Below are 26481 nucleotides of genomic sequence, written 5' to 3'. Positions count from 1 at the left end.
CGTGAGAGCTATAAGTTAAGAAGAAAAACAAGAGCAGACAGGATCCAAGATTCAGCTAATGTTAATGCAACAAAGGGGCACAACAATCCAGTGTTGGATTTCACTGGTTTCTATAAGATATTCATAGAGTATATTCAGTTAGAGGCAAAGTTTGAGTGAACATCTGTTAGAATAAGAATATACTGTAGATTTGGTGGTGTGTGTTTAAAATGCCAAGTCTTTTTATGGACCAAAGTGAATTTCTGGAAAGACTGACATTTCAAATGCTCTGTACAATAAATCAGTTATTTTTAGTATGAGCTGCTTTTATGATACCTGGGGCCAGATGCATAAATGATGTGTATGCACAAAAGCCATGCACACACCTTGACCCACACATAAACTGGTATTTATAAAGGAAGAACGAGCAGCGAGAGTGTGTGCACCTCACACATTCTTAAAACCAGGCGTACACGTGGTTTTAGCTCAGATAGCTGCGGGGGATGTGACGAGGAGGTTTTTAGGTTGTTTGCCAATTTCACTTATTTTGCTAGGGCTATTATTTTTGCAGGTTGCACAGCGCTCTGTAAAATGTCAATCAAAGGCACATTTATAAGGTTAATTTTAAACTACGAGTGATGAATTTCATAATGATTTTTACTGACATTTCTCTCCCTGTTAGTCATCATTTAATTTTTACCTGTGGCACCCTTTGTAAAGTCAGGTACAACATGAGCACCATGAATGAATCATTGATCCTTCTTATGATTGCAGACATGTAATGAGTTTGTTGTACAGACGCTACAGATGTCCACAGATGTGAGTAATTACAGCTGCTTGGGCAGTGTTGGAGAGCCTTGTGATGTGACGCAGTTGGTGAAATTGCGATTTCGTTACCATATTTCTCATTGACGAGTCTAATGAATGGTAAAGTTGCACAAGTATATGCAAACTAATGTTGAGCGTTTTTTCTACATCCATTTATGGCAAACTGTGGGTGTGGAAATGAGACTTGTTCATGTGCACCCAATGTCACAATGATTGAGATTTATGAAACACAATCAGGTGTACACACGGCTTTATAAATCTGAAGAAAAGAACGCGTATTCACATTTCTTTATTTGTGGGTAAATAGTTTTTGTTGTGAATATACATGGAGTTTTAGGCATCTGGCCCATAGTAGGCATTTTTCTCATGATAAACCTGTGATGACATGATTCAATTTGATTAATTTAGGACAGTTTGGGTGACGAGAACTCTGTACTTTTTATCTTAATTAAAAAAAATATATGATTCTTCAGTGGTCTTTTTTAAAACATAACTGATTCAACACTGATCTCTGCTTCAAATTCTAACAAACGTAGGAGAACCAGAGTACATCACGCCGACACCACAACCAGACACACTGAGCAGTAACTTAGAAGACCAATAAAGCAAACTCTTGGCTCGGGATCCAGGTTTGTCTGTCTGATAGGTAACAAAATTACTAAAATAACTTTCCAAAGACATCTAAACAGATTCAAAAGAGATGCACCGATCCAACTTTTTCTCTCCTGATACAGTTTTCGGTACCTCAGCTCAGTGTAGGCAGATACCGTGTACTAACTCACTACCAGAGCTTTCTTTCTTCCTCATTTAAAACCTGTATAACTTACTAGGTAAAAATCATTGGAATCACTTTTATTTAAAGTAACATGGGGCCAGAGATTGCTGTGGTACCAAAGGCTTTGGCGGTCTGCCGTTAAACACTGAATTTCACAACGACATCACAAAGAAACTGCATTTGATACAGATTAGTGGCCGAGACACAGACCACTGATATCCTCACCTGTCCTGCGACCTCACTGGTGCGCTCCCCTCGATCTTCACCGTTCGTGTCATGCTGGGTGCAGGGGTCGAGGGCAGAGGCGGTGGAGACTCAGAGGTTCTGTTTGGAGGTAGTCCATTAGCTGGCGACACACCCTTCTGGTCTCGTTTGGCGTCGTACTCAAAAGTGCGTTTGGGCTTAGGTAAGGGGTTGACCGGTGTGCCGACAGAGGTCTGCTGGCTCGGTGGTTCTGGGCTCTCAGACCTGACTGAGCTCACACTAAACCTCTGTCTGAGTTTAGAGAGCTTATCAGACACCAAAACAGCATCTGGTTCTGTGGCCACTGAGCAAATGCTGCTGCGCTTACTGGTGCATGTACTGTCCAAGTCGTCACCAATAACAAAAGACTTTTGTCTTGTCTTGTCAGGAGCATAGCAATTACTCAGATAACGTGGAGGGGATGGGCTGGGATTCTCCTTCAGGGCCTGCTCTATCTTTTGTATCCTGTTGAGAACCGCTGATGTCTCCTTCCGAGCCGACAGGGAACGTACAAATGCTCCTGACGACTCTGTTTTGCCTGTCCTTTTCTGGAAGCGACCTAGGCCGTCTTTGTCTGAAACTCCTTCCTCTTCCTCTGTGTAGGAACATTCTGAGAAAGCTGTGCTCATCCTGCGAACCCCCTTAAAGTCAAACGTTTTCTCACTACAGGGAGAAGAGAGCAGGCTGGGGCAGCCCTCACTGCCCCCTACACGCTCTCCTCCTCTTTTATCCAGACACAAGCTCATCCTAGGCAGAGACACCCTGCGGCATTCCCATTCTGAGATCTTTTTGCGGATTGTGGCGGGGGGAACACCTGCTACTGAGCGGGTGAGAGAAAGGGTGCGTCTGTGGCTTTGGCTGGAGGAAGGTCCCAGCGAGAGTGTGCTCCAGCTCAGGGGACGACCATTAAGTCCATCGCCCGAGGAGAGATCCCCTTGTTTCTCCTTCTGCTCCTGACTTTCCTGACAGGACTTGGTCTGACTCGGGGGCTTATAGATGGAGAGCCTGTTGTCCAGGCAGCTGATGCTCTTTGACTTGGTGAGACGGCCTTGGAAGTCGGTGTCACCTGTGAGAGACGCACCGCTGCACAGGGTCTTGCTGCTCCAGCCAGCACGTACCAGGAACCTCCCGTCAGTCCTGACGTACCTGCTTTGCTTCCCAGAGTTCTCACCGTCACTGAGGAGAGGCTGCTGGCTCTGCCCCTGACTGGCAGCGAGAGCAGGGCACGGCGATGTAGACTGGCACCTGAAACAAGACAGAGAAAGGTGTGAATAAAATATTGTAAATATTTTAATGTTTCCCTGAGGAGAAAACACATATTAACAACCAAAAGAGATGCCAACAAATCCACTCAGCCCCGCAGTGTGAAAAGCACCAGAAACTCAGTAATGAACAGACGGAGAAAATCTGTAAAGATTCAGCTGAAAATTCTGAATTCATTTCCCAGATCAAAGACAAAAGGAAAACCTGAGCCACTTATTAAGAATAACCACAGGAAAGTATTCTGTCTTTGGCAGCATGGGATTAAAATTAAGGCCAAGGGAAATACAGACTACATTAAAATGCCACAGTGGATTTTTCCACATTATCAAAATAACTTGAGGAGAATCACTGTGGACCTCACACAGAAAGCAGTGTGCCAAGCAGGATTTATTACACCAGTCTTACCTGTTAAAGTCTCACTGCTCCTCTCTCATTGGTCCTCAAAGCCTTTTCTAAGTGATACTAGGCGCTACAGTTGTCCCACGCTCACTGCTGACTCGACCATCATTCACACTAACACACACACACACTTTCTCACGGTGCTCACCTCCTTTAAGATTTCCAAAGAGAGACAAACTCTCCCTTTAGTTCCCCAACACCTTCCTACTCATAGTCTTTCAGGAACCTTGTCATGACTTGGATACTGGCTAAGTCTTGCGAAATTAAAGGTCTGGGAGATCTGATGTCACTGCCATGGTTAGAATAACAAGCGTTATGGGAGGAGGAAGTGGAGGGCTGCGGACTGTGATCCAACAATGCAGGTTGGGACAGATCTCGCTTCACACCTACCTGCCCTTCCCTGGTTTCACTCCTCCTGCTCCAGGGTGGGGAGAATTTTTACAACATTCAGGAACCTGCAAGCTGCAAGCATGATGGATGCATCTTATCTTACTTCCCCTGGAGAAATATGAGACGTTGAGATGACGAATCATGACTGGAAATTTTTACTGCTGGTTTATCCTGAAGTCCAATGAATATATTTATGAGTACACAGTAGTTAAAACACTGTGACTGATCAGACTGATGAACTGATTCATTTATCAGTTTATATCTTTAGTTGACAAAGAAAAGAAATAAATAAATAAAATACTGTTTTTATGAGGCAGGGTCCAATCATTGTTTACTGCTTAATATTTACTGATTGATATTAACTATGGGTTTGTCAGAATTCATGTCATATGAGTTAGGTTTTTTGGTGAAACAGCATTTTTCAGAAAAGAACATAATGTCTTACATATTATGTGACACTGCCAAAAACATGAATATATCGTCTGTTTTGAGCTCTGCAAATTTAATCTGCCATAACAAACACAATAACTTTCTAGCTTAGTTTAGTTTATTTCGGTCACTTTCCAATTTACAAAACACAAATATACTGGTAGGTAGACAATACATTAACATTAAGTTAATCATTTTTTTCCTTTTTCCTTAGCATAAAAAAACAGGACTGAAAATGTCTAGTCTGAAGCCTCAGCTTATCACACCTACCCTTTTCATATTCATTGTTTTGTCCGCTCCCTTTAAATTATACAGAGCAACAAGAAACTGACAGAACTAAGTATTTACATTATATATTTCCAAAACACAACAGTAGTTTCTTTTATCATTATTTAGCATTTATAAGCAGTATATAAACATTTAAAATGTGTAATATACGTGTTTATTAATGTACATTTTTTTGTTAATAATAACAACTTCTCATATGAAGACATGTTTTATATTATTATCACTGTGTTTTACTATATTGTCAGTCATTATCTGTTTATATACCAGCCTCCACTCATAGGTCCCCACAGCCAGAGTTATAGCTGTTGATTCATACATTATTAATAAAAATATGTGCATATAATAACATAGATAGATACTTAATAGTGTGTTATAAACAATTCAACCAGTGTTAATATGCTGCTTATGAATGCTAAATGGGGGACTTACAGTAAAGCAATGCTGAGATTTTACCAGGAGGTATAACCTTTAATCTGCAATCTCATCTAAATCAAATAACAGCCAAAGCTTCAGGTAGATCATTAAACCTGCCTGTTGTTACAGTTACTATGGCTACTTGGTTTAGTTTGTTAGTTTAGTAAACAGGGGCCATGCGCAACACAAATGCTAAGCCAGAGTGAGGTATGAAGCTAAAACAATAGAGACATTACAGTACAAACAATTTAAAGCAAAGCTATTTGCAAATGTACAAACAGTACATCATATATAAAATGTCATACAAAATATGTGTCTCAATTTAGGGGCTGCAGCCACTGAAGGCACGGCCTTTGAAGACCACATCAACCAAAACCAATCAGTCTTCGAAATGGGATGGTCTAGTCTGCGGAAGATCTCCTGGTTGCATCACCAGCTGTTCAGTTGGCGTTCGTGTTACCTAGCAATGCTTGACGAAAGAGTAAGCTCGTAAGTTGATTAGCCCTAAATTATGGACCCAGGGATTTTTAATATATATTGTATATACATTTTTTTTTTTTTTGGATACATGAGAAGATGATTCACCGCCAGAGACAACGCCATTTGATATATTTCAGGCTGATGGAGGACTGTTTTCAGGTAAACTTAGCTGTGTGCTTTTAGCTATAAGCAATGTTAACAACAGTTAATCGTTAGCTAGTTAACAGCTGTTAGTTAATTAAACTTAATATATAATCATTCCTGGTGTGCAATGCATCTTGGGATAGGCTGGGCCACGAAGGATTCATCCATTGCATCATCCACACTCTGGGAAAGAAGGCTGCATTTCTGGGCCACATTTGAAGCACCTTCGAAATGGTACAGCCTTGGTTGCGCCGATGTGACGCCTTCAAATGCAGCCTTCGAAGGCTGAAGCCCCTGAACTGAGACACAGCTATAGTCTCAAAATAAAGCCAATTCAGTACCCAGGTTTAGCTCTGTGATCACATGCCTGGTTTGTCTTGAGCCATGTTTTATGTCTTGTTTTAAAAAGCTACACTGTAGCTGGTTTTCATGAGACATTACTTTATGTTAGGTCTATATTAAACATTAAACTTTGCTGTGAATAAATTAAGCTCTTATAATGATCTCACTGGAGTTATTAATGAAAATATAAACGAACATGAGCCTGAAAAGAGTTCAAAATAAACTCCAATCCCTCAATATATCCGACTTTCATATTTGAAACCCTACAGTGAGTCACACAGGCTGTATGGTTTCATGAAGAAAATACTTTTTGAGCGCTCTGATATTAATCAGCAGTCCCGCACATGACATGTTGCAGTGCATCAGCAGGGAGCTATTAAAATGAGTCTGGCACGTTAAAATCCTACTGGTTCTCTGCTCAAACTCCCAACTAAACTTCTGCCAAGGAGTATGGCCAGAGAGGGAGCCATGTCTCTGAAGTATCAATGGGAATGTTTTAGTAGCAACCAGACCAAACACTCAGTAATCTAAATCTAATGCCAGTAACAGTATGGTTTATTGAGTTAATCACAGCAATTTAAATTTTTTGCTCTTTGGTTTGATGACCACTGGAGTTAGAACATGGGAAGGATCCGGCGCCATCTCCACGCATAGCCATGATTTCACCAATGTGACAGTAAACAAGTCATAAAAAGATGATGTAGACGAAAAGACTGGCTTCATGTTGTGAATGTGAATGTTTCACAGAGACTGCATCTATGTTTTGTTTTATATACTGAGTAGGGCTGGGTGATATGGCCTATGAATAATATCACAATATTTTTAAGCGATATTACGATAAACAATTATCTCGATATTTTGAAATCTCCTCTCAACTACTGTGAACCACTAAAATGCTCAACTACTTAACAAACTACCAATGTATCGCAATATGTTAAACATCTTTGAATATCTTTGGCCTACACACTTATAAAAAGCGCAAGGAAGACGATCAGCTCTACACTCAGGATTTCAGGTAAACTGCCACACTCTTGAAAGACGCAGATTGTGTACGGGCCCTTACGAATGAGGATTTATTCACTGTGAGCAGGAAACAAACTAACAGCTCTCCAGTTCATATATTAATAATACCTACCAGTTGCACTGGTGCTCCATGGTCACAAAATACAATTTAATAGTCGTGGCCTGGAGCCTTGCCTGCTCACACACTATCAGGAGAGAGCCATTTGAGGGAGCCAAAGAACTGAAATGCCAAAGCGAGTCTCATGCCATGACTTAAAAAAAATGATGTGACAATTTATGCTCAATGTTCGCCAAAGAGTTATTTTATACATCCTAAATGAAGCAAGCTACGATACTACGATACTGATATATTGCCCACCCCTAAAACTAAGTGCACGACATACTGTAGTATCTCTAGTCTGAAATGCTCATTAGACTTAAGTGATCTAAACTGAATCTTTAAAAACACTTAATAATTTTATTTAGATGTCCTTACTTGGACTTGTAGGTTCACAATCCATGACTTGGTGACATTGTTCAAATAAATTACATATATGTTTGACTTGTTATATATTTAACTTTTGTGTACTTTGTGTCTTTTTTATGTTTTGTTTGTTTGCTTTGGTTCATACATTGTTACATATTTGCCACACAGTACTAAAATTTGATCTGTTTACAGAGCAGCAGATTCAATCCACAGCTAGGGTAAAATTAGCCACTGAAAAACAGATTTTATAATAACTAGGCTTCATTTAGCTAGAATGACTTATTGTGTAGTAAAACAGAATTTAAACTGCAGTACGAAGACCTCTCGATTAAACACAAAAACAAAATATGTGCAGAATTTCTGTCTATTTTAAGGCCGGGGATTTTCAGGGGGTTCTAGATCATGCTTGTAAAAATAAGTCTCGTTTAGTCAGCTTTAGCGGGGGCTGGCCACACATACTGAACATGGAGTAGGATGCCAGTCACAACCTGGCCTCTGGCTTTCACTCAGGCTTTCAGGGCATGCTAACCACAGGCCACTTCCTGTTACTGACCAGGATAGATGGAGCACACTGCTCAAACAAACAGCACTTCTGCTATTACCGTTCAACATATGTAAACTTTATCATCCATCAGAACCTGTTTATGAATTACCCAGCACAATTTTATTCAAGCCTTTGAGGAGTTTATTTGCTTGCATATAAGTAAACAAAAGAAATTAGGTGAAAGAGTATTATTGGATGTATAAAACACAGCAGCCATGAACTCTATCTCACACACACAGCCTTGTCAGCATGTATTGTGTTGCCAAAACACCTCCCTGGATTATTTTTGAATCTGCTTATGATCTCAAAGGTGCAGGACATTAATTAAAATAATTCCCTCACAGAAGATCACAGAACAAGAATTAAACACACCCTACTTTACTTTTTTGTTTTGCTTTGTATTGCTTTATCCACCATGTTGCTGCATGTTGCCATGTGTGCCACTTGAGGCTACACAGTTCAGTGAAGGTGTAATTTGTCCTAGAAATTCCTCCCTGGTCGATCTCATAGTTTGGGGGAATGCATTGTGTAGCATTATCCAACACAACTAATTTCCCTCCATCTGTTTAAACAGGGGAGCTGCAAAGCATCTCTGTGATCTTTACGAATCTAGGGTACCATGAGCCCATGAGGACGGCAAGCTGTTAATAAGGCTCTGCTAGAATGACAATTAAATTTATCAAAAGAGGCTGAGGTTAAATGCACAATAATCATGTCAGAGGGATGCAGCCAGCGGGGTGAGAGAGCTCTGTGCTACTGTGATTAGTGTCTTCCTCACATTTACATTCACCGGCTTTATCCTGGGAGTAGTGGTGGAGGTGAACATTTACCAGCAAATGATTGCTATTTTTCTCCATCATAATATTAACACTTGTGTGGTTTGCCACTTCCACTAGGCCTAATTTACACCGCAAGCCATTACAGAAACCAGCTGGCACAGCTTACGTTATGTTTTGCGGTGTGTGAAATATTGTCCCGTGTGTGTTTACCACCACTGCCTCATCAGCACAGAAAATCAGGGAGGAATTCATAAACAGCACTGCCAGTCAAACAGTAGCATTACTATGTTACAATACAGATAGCAGCACCATTACCAACAATCATTCTGCTCAGAATCAGCCATCAGGCCGTCACAAGTTAGTGCGAGAGCGTGAACACAGACTATATTTCACAGCTGTGAAGTACAAGGATCATGTGTAACTACTGTATGTGAGATGAAACCAGCCTGCCTGTTCCTAAAAACACTTTCTGGTTTAAAGAAAATGGACAGGATGATAAATTGTAAGAACTAATAGTCTAGATATCGCATATCATCCCCAAAGTTTGTTTTTCTCTCCCAGCAGGACATTGTCAGCTCTCAACATGCTAACACAAGCTTCAGCTCTCTACTCACAGATCTGAGCTGGATGGGGCCCTTGTCCAGGATACAGGATCGTACTTGCCAAAGCTTTGGAAGTCTTATCATGGCAGAAAATCATCAGTCAATCTTTCCCACGGGTGGAAAAAAGAAGAAAAACTACAACAAACTGAGCTTCGATAAGACAGACGTAGTTGAAGATGAATAAACTGATATTAAGTACAGCACTTGATTTTCTTTCTGTCAGATAATCTGAAACCATGTGACTTAACTGAGAGTGCACATTAACCAGCCCACCCCTGATGTCCCACATGTCACTGACCTGTCGGGGATGTCCCGCGGAGCTTTACCCCCTCCTGCACGAGGCGCAGCCTTCGAACTCTTGTTGGCAGTCATGTTTGTCTGCAAACCGCCCACTCACCTGATGGACAAACACAAGGATGTGAGACATTCGAAAAAGCCGCAGCATTCCTCGCATTTCAATAAGCAAATAAACATGAAGTCATACTGCAAGCTCTTTGAAGGCTGTCTGGCTTTGTAAGTGAGCATTATTAGGAATTCAGACTGTGAATAAAGACGTAGTTCACTGATGGAGAGATGGTCTTTTAATAAAACTGGGCTGTTTCCAGCCAAAATTAGCCGGATGACTTGTTTTAGATCATTCAGCAGATTTGAGCTGGGAGATGAGCAGGGAGATCTGGGTGCTGGTAAGATGGAGAGAAGTTTCCCATCTTTTTACAGGCTATTACTAAAATATTAAATGGACATAGGCTTAGTAGATTCACAAAAGCAAATCCAATCCTGTCATGAACATGAACTTTAATCCAGAGCTATATCAAAAACAAGATGGCCAACATTCCTGTAAGACCACAGCTAGGTCCCAAAACAAAATTGGGTGTGCCAACAGTGAGAATAGGTCAACTCATGTTACTTGGCTTTGCAGCTGCACTCACCACCTGGCTTTAATGTAGGTCTGACACTGCTTAACTTTGGCATCAAGGAATGATCACAGGTTCCAACAATAACAACAGGACTTTTATAGGAAATAATAGACTCAATAAATAAACCTATGGTGCCTATTGGCTTAATTTGACACAGTTGACTTTTCTCAATCACAGATTAACATAAGAGTAGGATAGAAAGGTAGTTATTACATTTGGCAACTTTTCATAAGGCAAGCAAATAAAAAAAAAAATCCTACAAAGCAGCACCTCACTTTACCACTGGTGCCATGTTTAATCATCAGTGTCAACACTGCAGACGAATTTCAACAAACTAAAAGTAAGTGGCATAGCTAAGACAACATGTAGATAATGTTGTGCCAAAGAAAAGGGCACAGCTATTCCTTCATAAGAAAAAAGTATATTTTCATATCAAACAACACAGACATTACATTGCTGCAATGAAAACCGCTTAACTGACAATATTAAAACAAGCTCCTGATCCACATTTGGAAAGCAGAAAGCTATTTCAAATGGCTGCTACCCTGTGAATAATGGCAATAACTAGGAGAATATGAGTTATAACTGACCAGTTTGATGAGTGCCTGGACAATGAGGGTTTGTTATTTTGTAGCTATTTTGTGTTTGTTGTGCTCGATTTCATCAAGCTAATGATGGTGGGATTGTTGTGAGTCTGCTGCTGCACTTCAGCACATGTTAATTTCAGAGGGCTGCAGACCTGCTGACTTCAAGTGGCTGCTGATACAGTGCTTTTACAAAGTCTAAAAGCAGCGGCAGATAACAGAGACCGTCTAATTGAAGGGTCGGTTCAATTAAATCACAAAACAAAACACATTTGATCACTTATTCCTAGTGATATTTAGTATAGCCTGACAGTTATAGCTGTAGTCAACCAAAAAAAATCTTAGTCAACTGAAACTGTACCAACTCCTCAACTAATTGATTGGTTGATACTGGGGGGGGGGAATCTACAGGTTATGTCTAGATTAAGGTAGCATTATGTGTCCACCAAACATTTTTCCTAAAGCATGCAGATTTTTAAAATTCTTTGCCATGAGAGCGCCACGTATTTCCACTAGGCTACAAACACCAGCAATGTGACAAGGCGCTGAGTGTCTATTCTGTGCTGAGCCCTGCACATTTGGCATTTGTTTTCTGGTTACCAATAGCTGATACTTTGGGTAAAATGCTACATTTGTCACTATCATTTTTGTGCAGCTGTCCAATCACAGTGGAGGAAGGGCTGGACAAATACCACAAGGACCATCTGTCACATCTTACATGTACAATTGCTGAACAACAACAATGAAGGAGAAATTAATAGTGCTGACCACAAAGACCAGCAGGTCTGTCCTCTCTCTCTCTACATGCTTCAGACTTCCCTTCATCCAAAGCAAGGACCAGAGCAAGTACTCTACCCTGCACCAGAAACCAGATGCAAACAAAGTGTCTCAGCTGAAAAAATGCTGCACCATCAAAGCACACCATCACTCCCAGCTGAGCCTCATGACAGTAACACCAAGAATCGTCCAACTAATGAGAATTTCAGCAGACAAAAGCATACCAATCGGTGAACTAACCAAAAGGTATTAGCTCTACTGACAATTCTGATTTTTTTTTTTACTTTTACTGATGTATCTGCCATAAGCTCATATTGGGCAATAGGCTTTGTCGGTTTAAGGTATATCAGGGTATTTAGAAATCCCAAATGTATGATTTTCAATACCATCAAAAATACAGATGTTCCTCTATCTATTAAACTCATACAGAGATGCTGTATTGAGGATGTATTTTATGTAGTGCACATCACCGGCCACCAGGGGTCAGTCTTTACTGGTAGAAAAGGCAACTGAGCTGGGCAACATGGTGACTGCAAATGGTGGGGATAGCATTAGATGCTCTGTCAAGAACCACACACTAATACAAAATACTCAAAAGATTTAAGAAAGTTATGAAAAAATAGATAGCCTACCACCCACGCCTATTGGGCGATATATCAGCCTGGGAAATTTATCTGTCTAGCTCTACTATCTGACTATGCAAATAGTTTTGGCTTTATTTTCCAAATTTGGTGATACTCAACTCTGAGATTTCTGCCCCTACCATAATATAATGGAGTTGAACATGTTTAAAGCATGCTCTCACAGATGCACAGTGTTATTGCTTATGGACTGTGAATCAGTTTCAGTATAAATAAACTACTCAACACTTAAGAGTCCTAACAGCAGACAGAACTCTTAAGACATCTTTCTTATAATAAACATTTCCTGGACTTCGTCTCAAATTAGAGCAGCAGCTTGTTCAAACTGTTGGCCATTGCCCCTGAAAATCACTTTCTGAAATGCAGCAATGACCCTTTCAAAAAGGCTCAAAGTGATTGTTCTGGTGCATAAGGAGGTCAAATGGAGATCCCTAGGGATCAGAGGTGGAGGATGGGAGGGTGCTTGGCAGCATGGCTTGTTTACAGGAAGTTGTTGTATGAAGAAGCCAGCCAACCACTGGTGGAGCTGAGTCCTATAGAGACAGATGAGGAGAGAGGGAGCATTCCTGCTGTCAGCTATTTCCTGTAACTGTGGACTGTGCAAAGAGGACAGGGCATGCATCATTATTGTCATCAAAGAATGATGTTGTCCTGTCCTACATATAACTCTCTATGAAAACCCATTACACTTAAAGTGTGGTTTTACACAAAAAAGGAGCAAAAAAGCACATGAACATCAGGACTATATTTTCTGTGATGCAGGAACACTGCAGGATTGAAAACTATCGAGACACACATTAGCCAGTGTGTCAAATTTACAGGTGGCATTTGTTACAAAGTTTCTTAAATGATTATAAATTAGAAAGCCTTCGTCACTTCTGGAACAAGAAGCAGATGATCGTCCTGTGAAAATACTTTCTGGATAGTGAAAGGGAACAAAAATGAGCTAGATAATTTATCCCTGATTGCATGATAAAACAAAACAAATCATTCTGGAAAGGCGCAATAAAAAGGAAATTGAGACAAAAATAAGCAGAGTTTAAGAAATACAATCTTTCATTCTCTAAATTAAACCAAATGAAAATACTCTGCTTACATAAAATTCAGACATACTGGCAGCTGTGTGAAATCTTGCGTCTGATTAATACCTGCTGAAAAAATACTTCATGTTTTTGGAGTGACATTCGATATTCTCTCTCTGACTGAAAACATGAAGCTTCTGTCATTTCAATTTGTAACACTTTAAAGGAAACATACAGAGATTAGGGAAAAAGCTGCTATCAGCTGCCAGAAGTGAAGAAAATCAAACTATTTAAAACTGTGTTGGCCCTACACACTTCATTAATATTAAGGAATGGTTATTAGTATGAATTCAACATTTTTAATTTTTTGGACTGGGAAAGCTACAATCACAGAAATGGGTCACAGAGGCCCAAGATGGACTCTGCAGTGTAAACACCAAGGCGTTAGCCAACTGACTTCCTGAGGTCTGATACCATCTCCCTACACAAAATCACAGGCTGTAAACAAGCACTTCTAAGAAAGCTCTAGAGTACCTTTAAAGTGCATTCAACCAGATTCAAGACAAATTTTCTCTTGAGACGACAGAGCCAAAGGCGAGCTAACGGTCAACAGTAAGAAGTCAACCGTTGCATGCCGATCAATTAGTGTTAGCTTGTTTGGTTTCGTCTCGTATATATGACTGCATGAAGAGACGTGAATGCATATGTGCACACTTTGGCTTGAGGGTGTTATTCAGGAAATTCAGATTTTGTTGCTCTATACATCAAATACAAAAGTTCATTTGAGTGAATGTTGTAGTATGTTGCAAAAAGTGCGTACATGCATCACAATATCTCATAGGATGCAATCATTTTAGTTTCAGACTTTTCAGGTTTTCCATAGTGCTCATTGATAAAGATGACATGGCAGAAATTTTAGGCTGTTGCTTATATGCACATCCAGCAGATACAGAACAGCATCATCATTTGTTTGGAGTTTTTATTGTGTTAGTGACCGACTGATGAATAATATAATATATAATTTAAGTCCAACATTCCGCGGCAGTGGCTCAGTCCATAGGGACCTGGGTTGGGAACCGGAGGGTCATAGATTCAAGTCCCAAATATGCAGCGTGGACTGGTAGCTGGAGAGGTGCAAGTTCCCCTCCTGGGCACTGCCAAGGTGCCCTTCAGCAAGGCACCAAATCCCCAACCACTCAGGGCACCTGTCCACGGCAGCCCCCTCTCTCCATTTAGCCTATTGCATGTATAGGTCCTGTTTGTGCATGTGTGTGTATTTTGGGCCTGTGTGTATATGTACATATATATAATTCACCCTCTTTTAGCTCTGTTTTTGGTCTCTACCAGCTCCTGAGGGAAACATCTGACTCTTTAGCTGCTAAATGTTTCACAATGCTAGTTGCTAATGTTGTCTTTATGCTATTAGGTGCTGAGAAGGTAGCGTACTGTTTCCAGTAGGGCTGTGTATTCGTAAGAATTTGGCAATACGTTACACATCATGATACAGAGGTTATGGATTCGATATTGCAATATTCTGCTGTACTGTAAGAAAGGTGATTTTTTTTTAAATATAACTGTCAATGCTAGTGGTGTGCCCTTTATAATTCTGTTTACGCTACCGATAAGTTGTTACATTGGAGTGAAAGAGTCAAATGGTTGAAGATAGATTACGACACAGAAGGATGTAGCAGTTGGGGTTAAACAGTATACAATATAAACCACCGACACAAACCTTTGCATGTAAACTATTCATTAAAAAAATGATATAGTATCTCAAAACATATCAATACTCAAGTGTATAAATATTTTTTTTATACCTGTAGTTTTCAGTGCTTTAAAAAAAATAGCTGGATTCTAGGGGTGGGAAAAAAACAATCAGCATGTATCATGATACTTTTGTGTGGCAATATTGTATCATCACACAGTGCCAAGTATTGATTTTTTTTATTATATAAATTATTAATATTACAAATACAAATCAGCTTTTGGTGGTCTACTAGAATAATATAATCAATTGCTTTTTCAGTCCACTACATACACTTCGCTGCTGCAAAAAAATGGCTGAAGTGAGATGAACAGACTGAAAACTTTATCTTATTAGTTAAAACAGATGTTGACAAAGTTTTCATTTAGAGATGTAATTTACAGTTGGAAAAAAAAGGTAATAAATCACACTATATTTTATGGCAATAGTCAGCATATCGAACATTTTTTATTTATTTTTTTCTTTTAAAGATATTTTTTGGGGCATTTTTTGCCTTTAATGGACAGGACAGCCAAGTGTGAAAGGGGGAGGGAGAGAGAGAGAGAGAGAGAGAGAGGGAATGACATGCAGCAAAGGGCCACAGGCTGAACTCGAACCCGGGCTGCTGCGGTGACAGCCTTGTACATGGGGCGCCTGCTCTAACCTCTAAGCCACAGACGCCCCAGCATATCAAACATTTTTAATATCACAATAATATTGTAATGTGAGTTAAGTATCGTGATAATATCGTATCGTGGATCATCTGGTAATTCCCACCCTCACTGGATTCCACAACTGGAAACTTCACTGATAATCAATTATCAAAAATCTGAAGACACTACAACACTCCTGAGGGGAACTGCAGAGTCTGGTAATTGTTGTGACTTTCTAACAATGACCAACCCTTCACATTCCACCAATTAAATATAAAAATATTGATCAGAATATCTTTAAATATGATTACTATGTAGGAAAGACACAGAGTGGTTGTTTGACCTCATCATTGATGCTTTGCTTTAAAATATACCAACCACATCAGGTGACAAACATGGGAAAGTATAAGGGACAACACACACTAGCAGCATATGACACGTGAAAACACCCACACCCATTGTTTTCCATGTTAGCCCATGCACACACCCCGGTGGCGTCTCGACGTATGTCATCGCATCCTGACAGGATGCGCAACATTGTATTTAACACATCAACACTCCTAAAAAAAAACTACAGGACAACAGACAGGCTGGACTGAAACTTCACAACTACTCCTGCTACTACTTATAACTTTGTCAAACAAAGACATTAAGCCTTGGAGAACTAAGATCTCTTTCCCTACTTTTAATCCCTATACATGTAGCAGTTACTTCCAAAACTTCCATCCAAAGAGATGAAAAAGGCATCCATGACTCTGTCGGTCTTTGGCTCTGACATAATGACAAATCTCAAAAGCCAAACTGTCTCTTTACGATATTCAACATGGCAGGGTTTTTCCTGGTTGTGTCATGTTCATATACCAGAAGTACTAATTGATTAGAGGCATATCAATGACGCATATTTTCTTCAGCAACAAGGGCATATTCATGAAATGGGACTACAACAGTGTCTCCATTAGACTACTGGAGCTGGAATAAAAGAGCTCTTTGTGTCCAATGCGTCCTTGAGAGGGAGATGTGGTTAAAAAGTAAGTCTTTTATCAGCCGTGTGTGTGGGTGTGTGCATGTGTGTGAAAGAGAGAGACTATCAGGTAAAATATCTTTCAAAGGAGAGTCTACATGTCCTTGGCCTTGTCACCATTTGACATATCATCTGATACACAGTTCTCTCCACTATATGCAGGAATGCACTAATATGTTCCCTATCCATCAGACCTGTGGCTGCATTCAAAATATTAAAGAATGTTTTCAGAGGGTGAAAGAAAGCAGAAGGAAGAGGGGCCGAAACACCTGGACCTGATGCCAAGAGCTTGTTTTTCATTCAACAAAGACTACACTCAAATATGCGCTCTCTCAGCACCTGGCACTTGATGCTCAGACTGTGAGAGCAAGGCAAGATTTTATGTAACAACTTTGTGACGTCATAACTTTCATTAGCCAGGGACTGGATTTAGTGTAAGATCTTTGTTCATCCTGAAACACGATCAGAGCCTCTTGCTCCTCTTCTGCTTTTCTGGCTGACCTGGTCCTCAGTTTCTGCTGATCAGCAACCTGACTTCAAGGGTTTTTAAAAACCACCGCAGAACTTACAGGCAGCCAAGAAGGAACGGGGCGAGGAAGAGTGAAAATCTCTGCAAATTCTCAACTCTTTCCACACGTCACAACTTACTGGCAGGCATGAGCCCACACACTGATCCACGCCATTGTTTCAATATCTGCAGAAAGACCAGTTTTGTCTACCGCGGACAAAAAGAGACTTGAGCTGGTTGGGTCGGATCATGTTAAACTGAGAGCGTTGTGGGAGTTCAGCTGAACAAAGGGTATCCAGCTCTTATACGTACACAGATAAAAGCATTTAAACACAAACTGTACATATGAGATGTACAAACATATAACAAAGCCCCTCTGGATGTATATTCTGTACACAACCTGCTGTTTCTTTATACCAGTCTGCGGTGGCCTCACTGTGTCTCTATGTAAAAGAAAACCACCAAGGTTGATGCTACTGGCAGTTGCACACAGCCATACCTATATAATTACCAGCATACTCGACCACTGGTTCGCCATGCAGCCACTGTATAGCTCAATGGACCAGGTGGAACCAATTCTTGGAACCTTTTTTTTATCTCATTTTTAAGCCATTTCAGCTTTTTTTCCTGAGTAATCATGGCATATTTTCTCTTTGTGGAACAGAGGAAAAACCCTTCTGTGTAACCTAGATATGAGCATGCACAGCTGCAGAGGCAGGCATGTGGAAAACAGGCTTAAATCCATCTGAGCTGCAGCAGGGGGGCTGGAGTCAGTGTCACAGAGCTGACCTCTGACACGCAGTCTTTGACTTTTCCAAGGACATGATGTTGATAAGATGTATTCTTGTTTGCTTCTGTCATAAAGTCAAAGTTGAGCCAAAGCCAACAAAAACAACTTGGAAATCACCTTTATTGTTGCTCATTTTCTCTGCTATGAGCATATTTGTCAGGGTTTATCAGCTTCCGGTGGGGTAAAAATGGGAAATCTGGACTTTTTTGTCATTTAATGAGAAGAATCCGAGTTTCAATCTGAATGTTCGATTCACACGTATTTTTTAAGGAAATGAGCAAAATGAAGCAGAACTAATGTGTTTTCCCATCAACAAACGTGATGTAAAAATTCTTAAGATAGTGTAAGAAGATAGAGAAGTGGGACGAGGACATGCAATGTCATCACTTCCATCATTACTTTGTTAAATGCCTCTTTATCAGTACATACAATTTTCCACATAAGCCAGTCATCTGGTTTCCAAAGCTCACACCAGCATTACTACTCTTGACGTACGTAGTCAGTGAATGATGATAACAACAACAGTTGCTGTCAAGCGTTTATGAGCCAAAATATTCACGAACATTGGCACCAGCACTCCCCAACATCAAAGCTGATCATGTACTGCTTGTATCTGAGCAGGCATTCTGAATCAATAAAGGCATCTCATGGCGTGCTAATGTTGGCACAGTGATGTCATTTTATGGTGACATGCTATCGAGCAGATCCCACTGATTCTCTGCAACTCACTGGATGTACAGTACATAGAGAGATCTTGTTATAATGTGACATGCACAAGTTATTTACTTTGCGGCTGCCAGTTAATTATTACTCGACAGGAAACCTAAAGAGTCAATACAGAGATGCCACCGTTTCCCAGTTGCGGCAGAAGAAAATGTTCAATAGCAGCAACTGTCAAGGCAAAGTCAGAGGTTAAACCTAGGATTATAAATCACGGATATATCAGTGTCATCATGGAAGTGTTTAACAGTAGCTCACACTGGCAAACTACCAGAGAGCTTCTCATATTCTCACCAGCAAACAGTCAAACACGCCTCTCAAGAAAAAAAGACATTTCTTTTCTGTAATTTTTGTACTGACAAACCTAAAACAGCTTTAAATACATCTTGAGTCCAACTTCCAACTAGCCTACATTACAATCACACACTACAGCCTAACACTTGTAGCTTAGGTTACAAATATAACTGAACACCAGGATGGATTTGTCATGTGCGGCAATAAAATGTGAAAGTAGATTTTCTTATCTAAAGATGCATTCTTTCTCAGTGGTTCATAGCTTCTGTTGAGCTTGGGGGTTAAAGTTAAGGGTGATGGTCTTGTGACGTGACCAACACTCAGTTGAGAAATCTGCCTAGGAGAAATGATATAGAAATACTCTCTCCGCTCCAAACAGCGGTGACTGTGGTTCCCTTCAGCAAGACCCTGAACAACACTGTTTCTTCAGAGCTGTTCTTTGGCCAGAAGTATCAGACTTTAACACTAAGCAAGTCTTAGGCATGTGTTAAAGGGACAGTTCACCCCAAAATCAAAAATACATATTTTCCTCTTACGTGTAGTGCTGTTTATCAGTTTAGATTGTTTTTTTGTGAGTTGCCGAGTGTTGGAGATATCGGCCGTAGAGATGTCTCCCTTCTCTCAAAGATGGTACCCGGCTTGTAGAGATCAAAGCACAAAAAATCTCAACAGTGATGTCTCTTTCAGAAATCATGACCCAGTTACTCAAAATAATCCACAGACCTGTTGTGAGCAGTTCCATGGAAGAACTACGGTCTGTCTACCAAACTACACCTGCCAACAGTATCACTGCGCAGAAGGATGTGTGCATCTACTACTAGCAAACCACTGAGCTAGCTAAAGTTACAGCTCAGCCAAGAAGGACGCCATTAATGTTTGCACTGCACGCTGTTACGAGCACGAGCCTCATGTTGATGCACGCTTCCTTCTGTGCAGTGATACTGTTAGCGGGTGTAGTTCGGGGGAAAAAATAGTTCCTGCATGAAACTGCTTACAACAAGGTCTGTGGATTATCTTGAGTAACTGCGTCATGGTTTCTGGAAGGAGACATTGCTGTTGAGTTTTTCAAATGTTTTTGAGCACCACAAGCTGAGTGCCACCTAGTTCCATTACATTAAAGAGAAGGCAGACATCTCTAAGTCTAATATCTCCAACGCTCTGCAACTCACACTAAAAACAACCTTGACTGATAAATAGCACGACAAGTAAGAGGAAAAATATGTATTTTGGATTTTGGGGTGATCTGTCCCTTTAAAATGTGTGACTGATGAACAGCAAGCATTCACCAAGGACCACTTCAATGAAGGTTAAAAATGACTGACTGTCTAGCTGCAGGTCTAAAAAGTAGAGTGTTGAAAACAGGAAAAAGGATGTGTGAATTCTTGCGTTGCCACCAAAAAGTAAAGTAGCATTTTTGAAACTGGCAGCTCATATTGTGCAGATTATTCCAAGCAAACACCTGCAGCACCTGAGCTCAACGTAACAGAGCATTAAGAGGATTTACAGAGATGACACTTCCATTTAACTGTGCACTCTTCCATCTCTCCATCATGATGAACAGGCTGCTGAAATTATGAGTACAAAACATGTTCTCAAACAGGTTCAGTTAAATAAATAATTGGTGGATTCAATGCTGGGTGAAACATTTTGCCGACACCCAGTTCAACCTAGTTCAATTTTTCATCATCACGACAACCAGACATCCTTGAAGGGACAGTTATTTCAAAAACATAGAACTAACATTGTGAACGTCATTTGCTCAGGTTTAGAGCCCTTGGCTGTAGCCCCGACACAACACACCCAGTGACATTGACCGTCATATCAAGCACATTTGGAAAAACTATTTCCTTGAGAGTACAGTACACGTGCATGGAAAATATGCACAAAAAATGCTGATTATTTAGTTAACTGGTTTTATTGCAACTGTATGTGCAAAGTTATGTATTTAAGATATTCAGCAAAACTATCTGGATGGATAGACTGCAACAGGAAAGAGGAAAATCCCTTTCATTATAATGCTGAGTGAACAACAGTCCCTCAAAAAGTGTCCGGTGATAGGCCAGGCTCACTTCTGTTTAACTGAAGGGAGAACAGAGAAGAATTTCCTCAATAGCTTTGTGTTGACAGTCCCAACCAGTGAGAGGAGAAGGTCATTGTTTGATCTGCACAATAGAAAGAGTTTAGGAGGAAAAAAGAGAGCTAAAGAAGGCCAGTCACGTCTCTAGAGTTTGCATTATAGTGTGTAGGATAAGATCATAGGATTTAAGTTGTAATCTGTTAAGAAAACTCATATAAACATTCATGATAGACGAAGCAAAGCCTCTCATATTTAAACTACAAAGCACTCAGTAAGAGTGTGCCTTTGCTAGTGTTGCTCTACACGTGTGAATGTGTTAAAACTGCAGCAACTGGCTGTGTTTAGAATTTTTTAAATCTGAAACAGGATCTAGATTCACAAAAGTTTCATGTGACACAAGGCAATCATGTGCTGCATGGACAGGATTTCTTCATCCAAGTAAGTGCAAGAAGTCATAAGACAGAAAAGCCACATCTTTCAGATTCTTGGATCCATATCTGTACCAAAATCCCCTTGTTGCCGAGCCCATGGCCTAAATTCACACCAAATTTCACTATAATCTGGTACTGAAGGTTTGAAATTTAAATAGAGAATAAACTGAGGTTAAAACGATAGCCCCCTAACTAACTAACTAACTAACTAACTAACAAGGCTGTTGGACAACAGAGTATGTCATGGGAAAAAACTACAATACTGACATGAACATAAAGTATGTGCATGTGCATTTTTTTTCTTCAGATTGCTACAACAAACCTTTACTGTTTTGTACATGACATTAACAGTATGCCATATGCATTAGGCTATCTGTACTACATACAGCACATACACTATATACAGCATTAACGAGGAAAACTGCATGCATGCTCTACTGTGTAAAAGCTGTATGTGAGTGCAAGAGGTCATAAGAAAGAAAAAGGCAAATCTTTCAGATTGCTGGATCCACATCTGGATCGAAAATCACTTGTTGCAGAGCCCATGGCCTAAACGTACACCAAAAAACAAGCTAAAGTTAAAATGATAACCCTCTAACTAACTACTGTAGGACAACAGAGTATGTTACAGGAAAAAGTACAATACTGACATGAACATAAAGTATGTGCATGTGCATTTTGTCTTCAGATTCCTACAACAAACCTTTACTGTTGTCATTTGCAGTACATGGGTCTGTACTGTATACAGTACATACAGTACAGCATTAACAATGAAAGCTGCATGTATACCATCTTAAAAGCTGTATGTGACTAGAAGCATGTAAGACATGATACACAGCACATAATCAAAGTTCACACACATTGTTTCATGTGTGATTTATCTCCCAGGATGAAAAATAAAAGTCTCCCCTCCTCAGAGTCCAACAGGAAAAGGACATGTTGAGTTCAGTGGTCTGATCTGCAGTCCTGTTTCTGCTTATCTGCTGCTGCTTTGACTTTTTGGATGTTTTAAGCGATAACTTGGTGTAATTACAATCCACAGAGTTACTGTCTGTATCCGCTGGGACATTTTTCTCCATTCAAAGGGTCAGCTGTAAAAAACAACCCCTGGTGTTTTAGCTGCTTTGCTGCACTTCATCGTTTAAACATGTCGATGACCAAATATGGTCACATGTGGAGATTAGGACTAACACTTAAACGCACCTTGCCACTTTTTGTTAAACAACTTTTAAGGGTGTTTTCGGAGCTGTGTTGTAAGGGTACTTTGTACCGGTTTCCCACCGCTAGCTAAAAGTTTAACCCTCCTGCTGTTAGCTCGTCAATAACGGCTGTTAGTTACCTCCGAGTTTCTCCTCTCATCCATGGCTGCTGACAGTTTGAGGTTATAATCCCCTTCGCGACGCTCAAATCCCGCGTTGAAAAACTTTTTCTGCTTTCTGTCGGATACCTGCCCCTCTCAATAAACTCCGCTTTAAGTCTTTCCAACCAAAACCGAGCAGACAAACACACAGAGCCCTCCTGCCTCCCCTCTCCTCTGTCTCACAGCCCGCTGCGGCGAGTGGAAGGCAGGACTTGTTGCCATGGAGACGGGTTGTTTGCCCCCCGCTCTTCTGAGGACTTGGCCCCCTGCCCTCCTCACACAGGCATTCAGCCTCTCTGCCTTGTTTATTGTCACGGTGGGGCCGAGGAGCATGGATGAATATTCACGAGTTGAACACTGCCGCTGCCGCTGCTGCTGCTGCTGCTGAGGGGATGTTGCCAGCATTGCAACACATTGTCATGCTGAAATCCTCCACACTGGCCCGTAGGAATACATTTCAGCCCCAGCACACAAAGATGCCTTTCATTTGTCAGACAAGCAGCCCAGAGACCAGCGGTGGAGGAAGTGCTCAGATTTCTTACTCTATAGGACATAAGTATAGGCATTAACATGCAGTATAAGTAGCAAAAGTAAAATTAGCCTGCTCATTATACAGAATGTCCCATTTCAGAGCCATACATGACATGAGCTCATAATAATTAGTGATGCATGAATGTGAACTTTAATGCTGCAGCTGTTGAAGGTGGAGCTGCCAGATAGCTTAATCCATGAGAATTCATTATAGTTTTAGGGTTGAGACGAATACTCTGATGAAACGAGTACAGATAATGTACTATGAGTATATTTTGAGTAAACTTTTTGAATATCCATAGTCTGTGTTCAGTTCAGTGTTTTACTCTTGTGATCAAAAATGATCTGACGCTCAATCCTAAGATTGCTCTGTGAATAGTTTTCTAGTAAATTACTAATAATGTACTTTTACGAGTGTCTTTCCAATAAACTTTTTGAATATCCATACTCATGTTGAAGGAAAATCCTCATTCTCTGATCAGTGTTTTACTCTTGTGATCAAAAATGATCTGACGCTCAATCCTGAGTTTGTTCTGTGAGTAGTTTTCTAGTAAATTATAAACATAGCAACTTCTCTTTTTTGGCTTTTGCCTTTATTTGACAGGACAAATTAAGCATGAAAAAGGGAATGACATGCAGCAGAGGGCCAAAGGCCGGGGCCAAACCCATGGCAGCAGCGGCAAGGACACCGCCCCCACACATGGGACACCCTCCCCACTCACTGAGCTACAGTACTAGCCCGATAATACAGAAACTACCAATCAACCCATATCATTTTCATAGATTTAATAATAACAAGACACCGAACCCCAAGATGGCGCCTATTCAGTCCAGTGGAGTTGCTCACCTAGCACATTCACCAAAAAAGTTTTTTAGCTTTACTTCCATGTAGTGCTTCTCCTGTTGGCTCCGCCCACCAGTTCCTGCTTGCCTCATAGATTTTACATTGTGATGAGCTCACAGATTTTTAAATCGCTTTTGTCAGCTTGAGGAAAGTTTTACAAATATACAATGGCTTTAGAATTCAGAGTAGAAAGATTCATCATTGACTTGCAGTTCGAGGTGTCCTGTTGACAGTTTTACAGATGTCTCTTTTACCACGGTGGACTATGGGGGAAATGCTTTTTGGGCTGCAGGGGATTGTTTTGTTTGTTGTTTGTTTTCTGCAATACCGCAAGTGGCCACTGGGAAATTTTGGCTACAAGTGACAAGTCTAAGCAGTGTTCCTGGAGGCCTGGGGTCTGATCAATTTAAGGTTTAAAAGGCTGAATCCAAATGTCTACCCTCTGGAGTTGCAGACCGAGCCCTCGCCAACTTGTACGGCCACTGTAAGTAGTGTGACGTATTTACCATCATCACGTAATGTCTGCGAGGGCAGAGACTGCAAGCAGCTGATAGGCAGCCCTTGACTGTTTTACTTGCTGCTGTGGAAATGTTCAACTATTGCTGCTGTCAAAATGATGTCACATGAGTTGATGAATAATGCTTACTCATCTGTTCCTGCAGATAACAAGATATAAATCCCATGTATAGCCTTCCCAGGAACGCACCCGCAAAGTCCGGGAGTCTGCAAGTGTGGTGAAGTCTGGATATTTGGATTCAGCCAAATATTAATTTCTGGTGAAGCCCAACCCACTTCCAGTTTAAACTCCACCCACTGTTGGGTTAAACTCCACCCATTATCTCTACAAATAGAGATACAGATAATTTAGCTGGTTGAACAGATACAGATAATCCTGCACTCCAGGCATGTCAAAAGTCTTTCAAAATATACCATACGCGGCCACACAACAATGAATGATCAAGTAGGATCACTTTCCATTTTATCCGTTCACCTTACAATGGCAGGACTATCAGAACTATGCAGGTGGATGTAATATGTTTACATAATCAGGCAGTTAACAAGCAAACAAACAGTTACCTAATAGCAGACATTTCCTGCTAGGTAGCAGACATGGCCACAGCAAAGAAGTGTAAAGTCGTCAGCGTGGGGCTGCCATTTTCATGAGCTGAGGAAAGTTTAAAACTTTTTTAAGTGAAAGATGAAACAGTTGCGTTTGTCTCATTTGTATGTAAAATATTTTTTAATAACACACACATGATGGGGGCGTCGGTGGCTTAGTGGTAGAGCAGGCGCCCCATGTACAAGGCTGCTGCCGCAGCGGCCCAGGTTCAAGTCCAGCCTGTGGCCCTTTGCTGTGTGTCATCCCCTCTCTCTCCCCCTTCAACACTTAGCTGTCCTGTCCATGAAAGGCAAAAAATGCCTAAAAAAATATCTATTAAAAAAAAAAAAATAACACACATGATGCAAGAAGCAGCTGGCCCCCAGGTCACATTATTTAATCTGGCCCCCACTCAAAAACCTGTGGACTCCTCTGCTGTACTGGCTCATCCCTACATACTTTATTACTTGACTCAATAATCTGAATCTGCAGAGTAGTTAATAATATTGTGATATAAATCTAGTGGAGTAAAAAGTACAATATTGGCTTCCAAAATGTAGTGGAGTAGAAATACAAAGTAGCATAAAATGGACATTTTCAAGTAAAGTACAAAATTGTACTTAAGTACAGTAATTGAGAGTATATACTTTAGTTACATTCCACCACTGCCAGAGAGTGGTGGAATGTAGACACTGACCCTGTTTTGAGTCAAATACATTTTAATGACATAATTAGATATTTAAGGCATGTCTTTTGTGGTGGAAGACGTTTGGAATCCTTAAGTCAAAACAGTGATGCCTTAAGGTAAAAATACTACAATAAATCTTATTTAAGTGACAGAACATGAATATTATTATCAGCAAAATGTAGTTAAAGTATCATACTTATCATTATGCAGTAGAAAAGCCCCTCTCCAGCATTTTAATGGTCAAGGTGACGTCTGAAATACATGTTTCTCAAAATGTACAGTAGGATATGTATTTAGTGTCATTTCAACAGTGGTCCTGTTTTTTTTAAATCTTACCTAAATATTAGCATATTGTACTTAAATTATCAAAAGTAAAAGTATCATTTTGGAGT

At 40.4% G+C, this 26481-nt stretch overlaps 1 protein-coding gene across 1 annotated transcript in view; it reads right to left on the bottom strand.

The window, feature by feature from the left end:
* The window catches only part of dennd2b (DENN domain containing 2B), a 64334-nt gene extending 41101 nt beyond the window's left edge, over positions 1-23233 (bottom strand). The window contains exons 1-3 of the mRNA XM_050069966.1: positions 22907-23233; positions 9687-9785; positions 1808-3070 (exon numbers count right to left, since the gene is read on the bottom strand). Coding sequence (XP_049925923.1) covers positions 1808-3070; positions 9687-9760 — 1337 coding nt within the window. The 5' untranslated portion in view covers positions 9761-9785; positions 22907-23233. The remainder of the gene's footprint in view (positions 1-1807; positions 3071-9686; positions 9786-22906) is intronic.
* Between the last annotated feature and the right edge of the window lie 3248 nt (positions 23234-26481).

Source organism: Epinephelus moara, chromosome 1, assembly GCF_006386435.1.
Source record: "Epinephelus moara isolate mb chromosome 1, YSFRI_EMoa_1.0, whole genome shotgun sequence".
In the NCBI taxonomy this organism is placed as follows: Eukaryota; Metazoa; Chordata; class Actinopteri; order Perciformes; family Serranidae; genus Epinephelus; species Epinephelus moara.
Note: the sequence above shows the minus strand (reverse complement) of the source record. Positions and strands in the feature narration are given on the sequence as shown.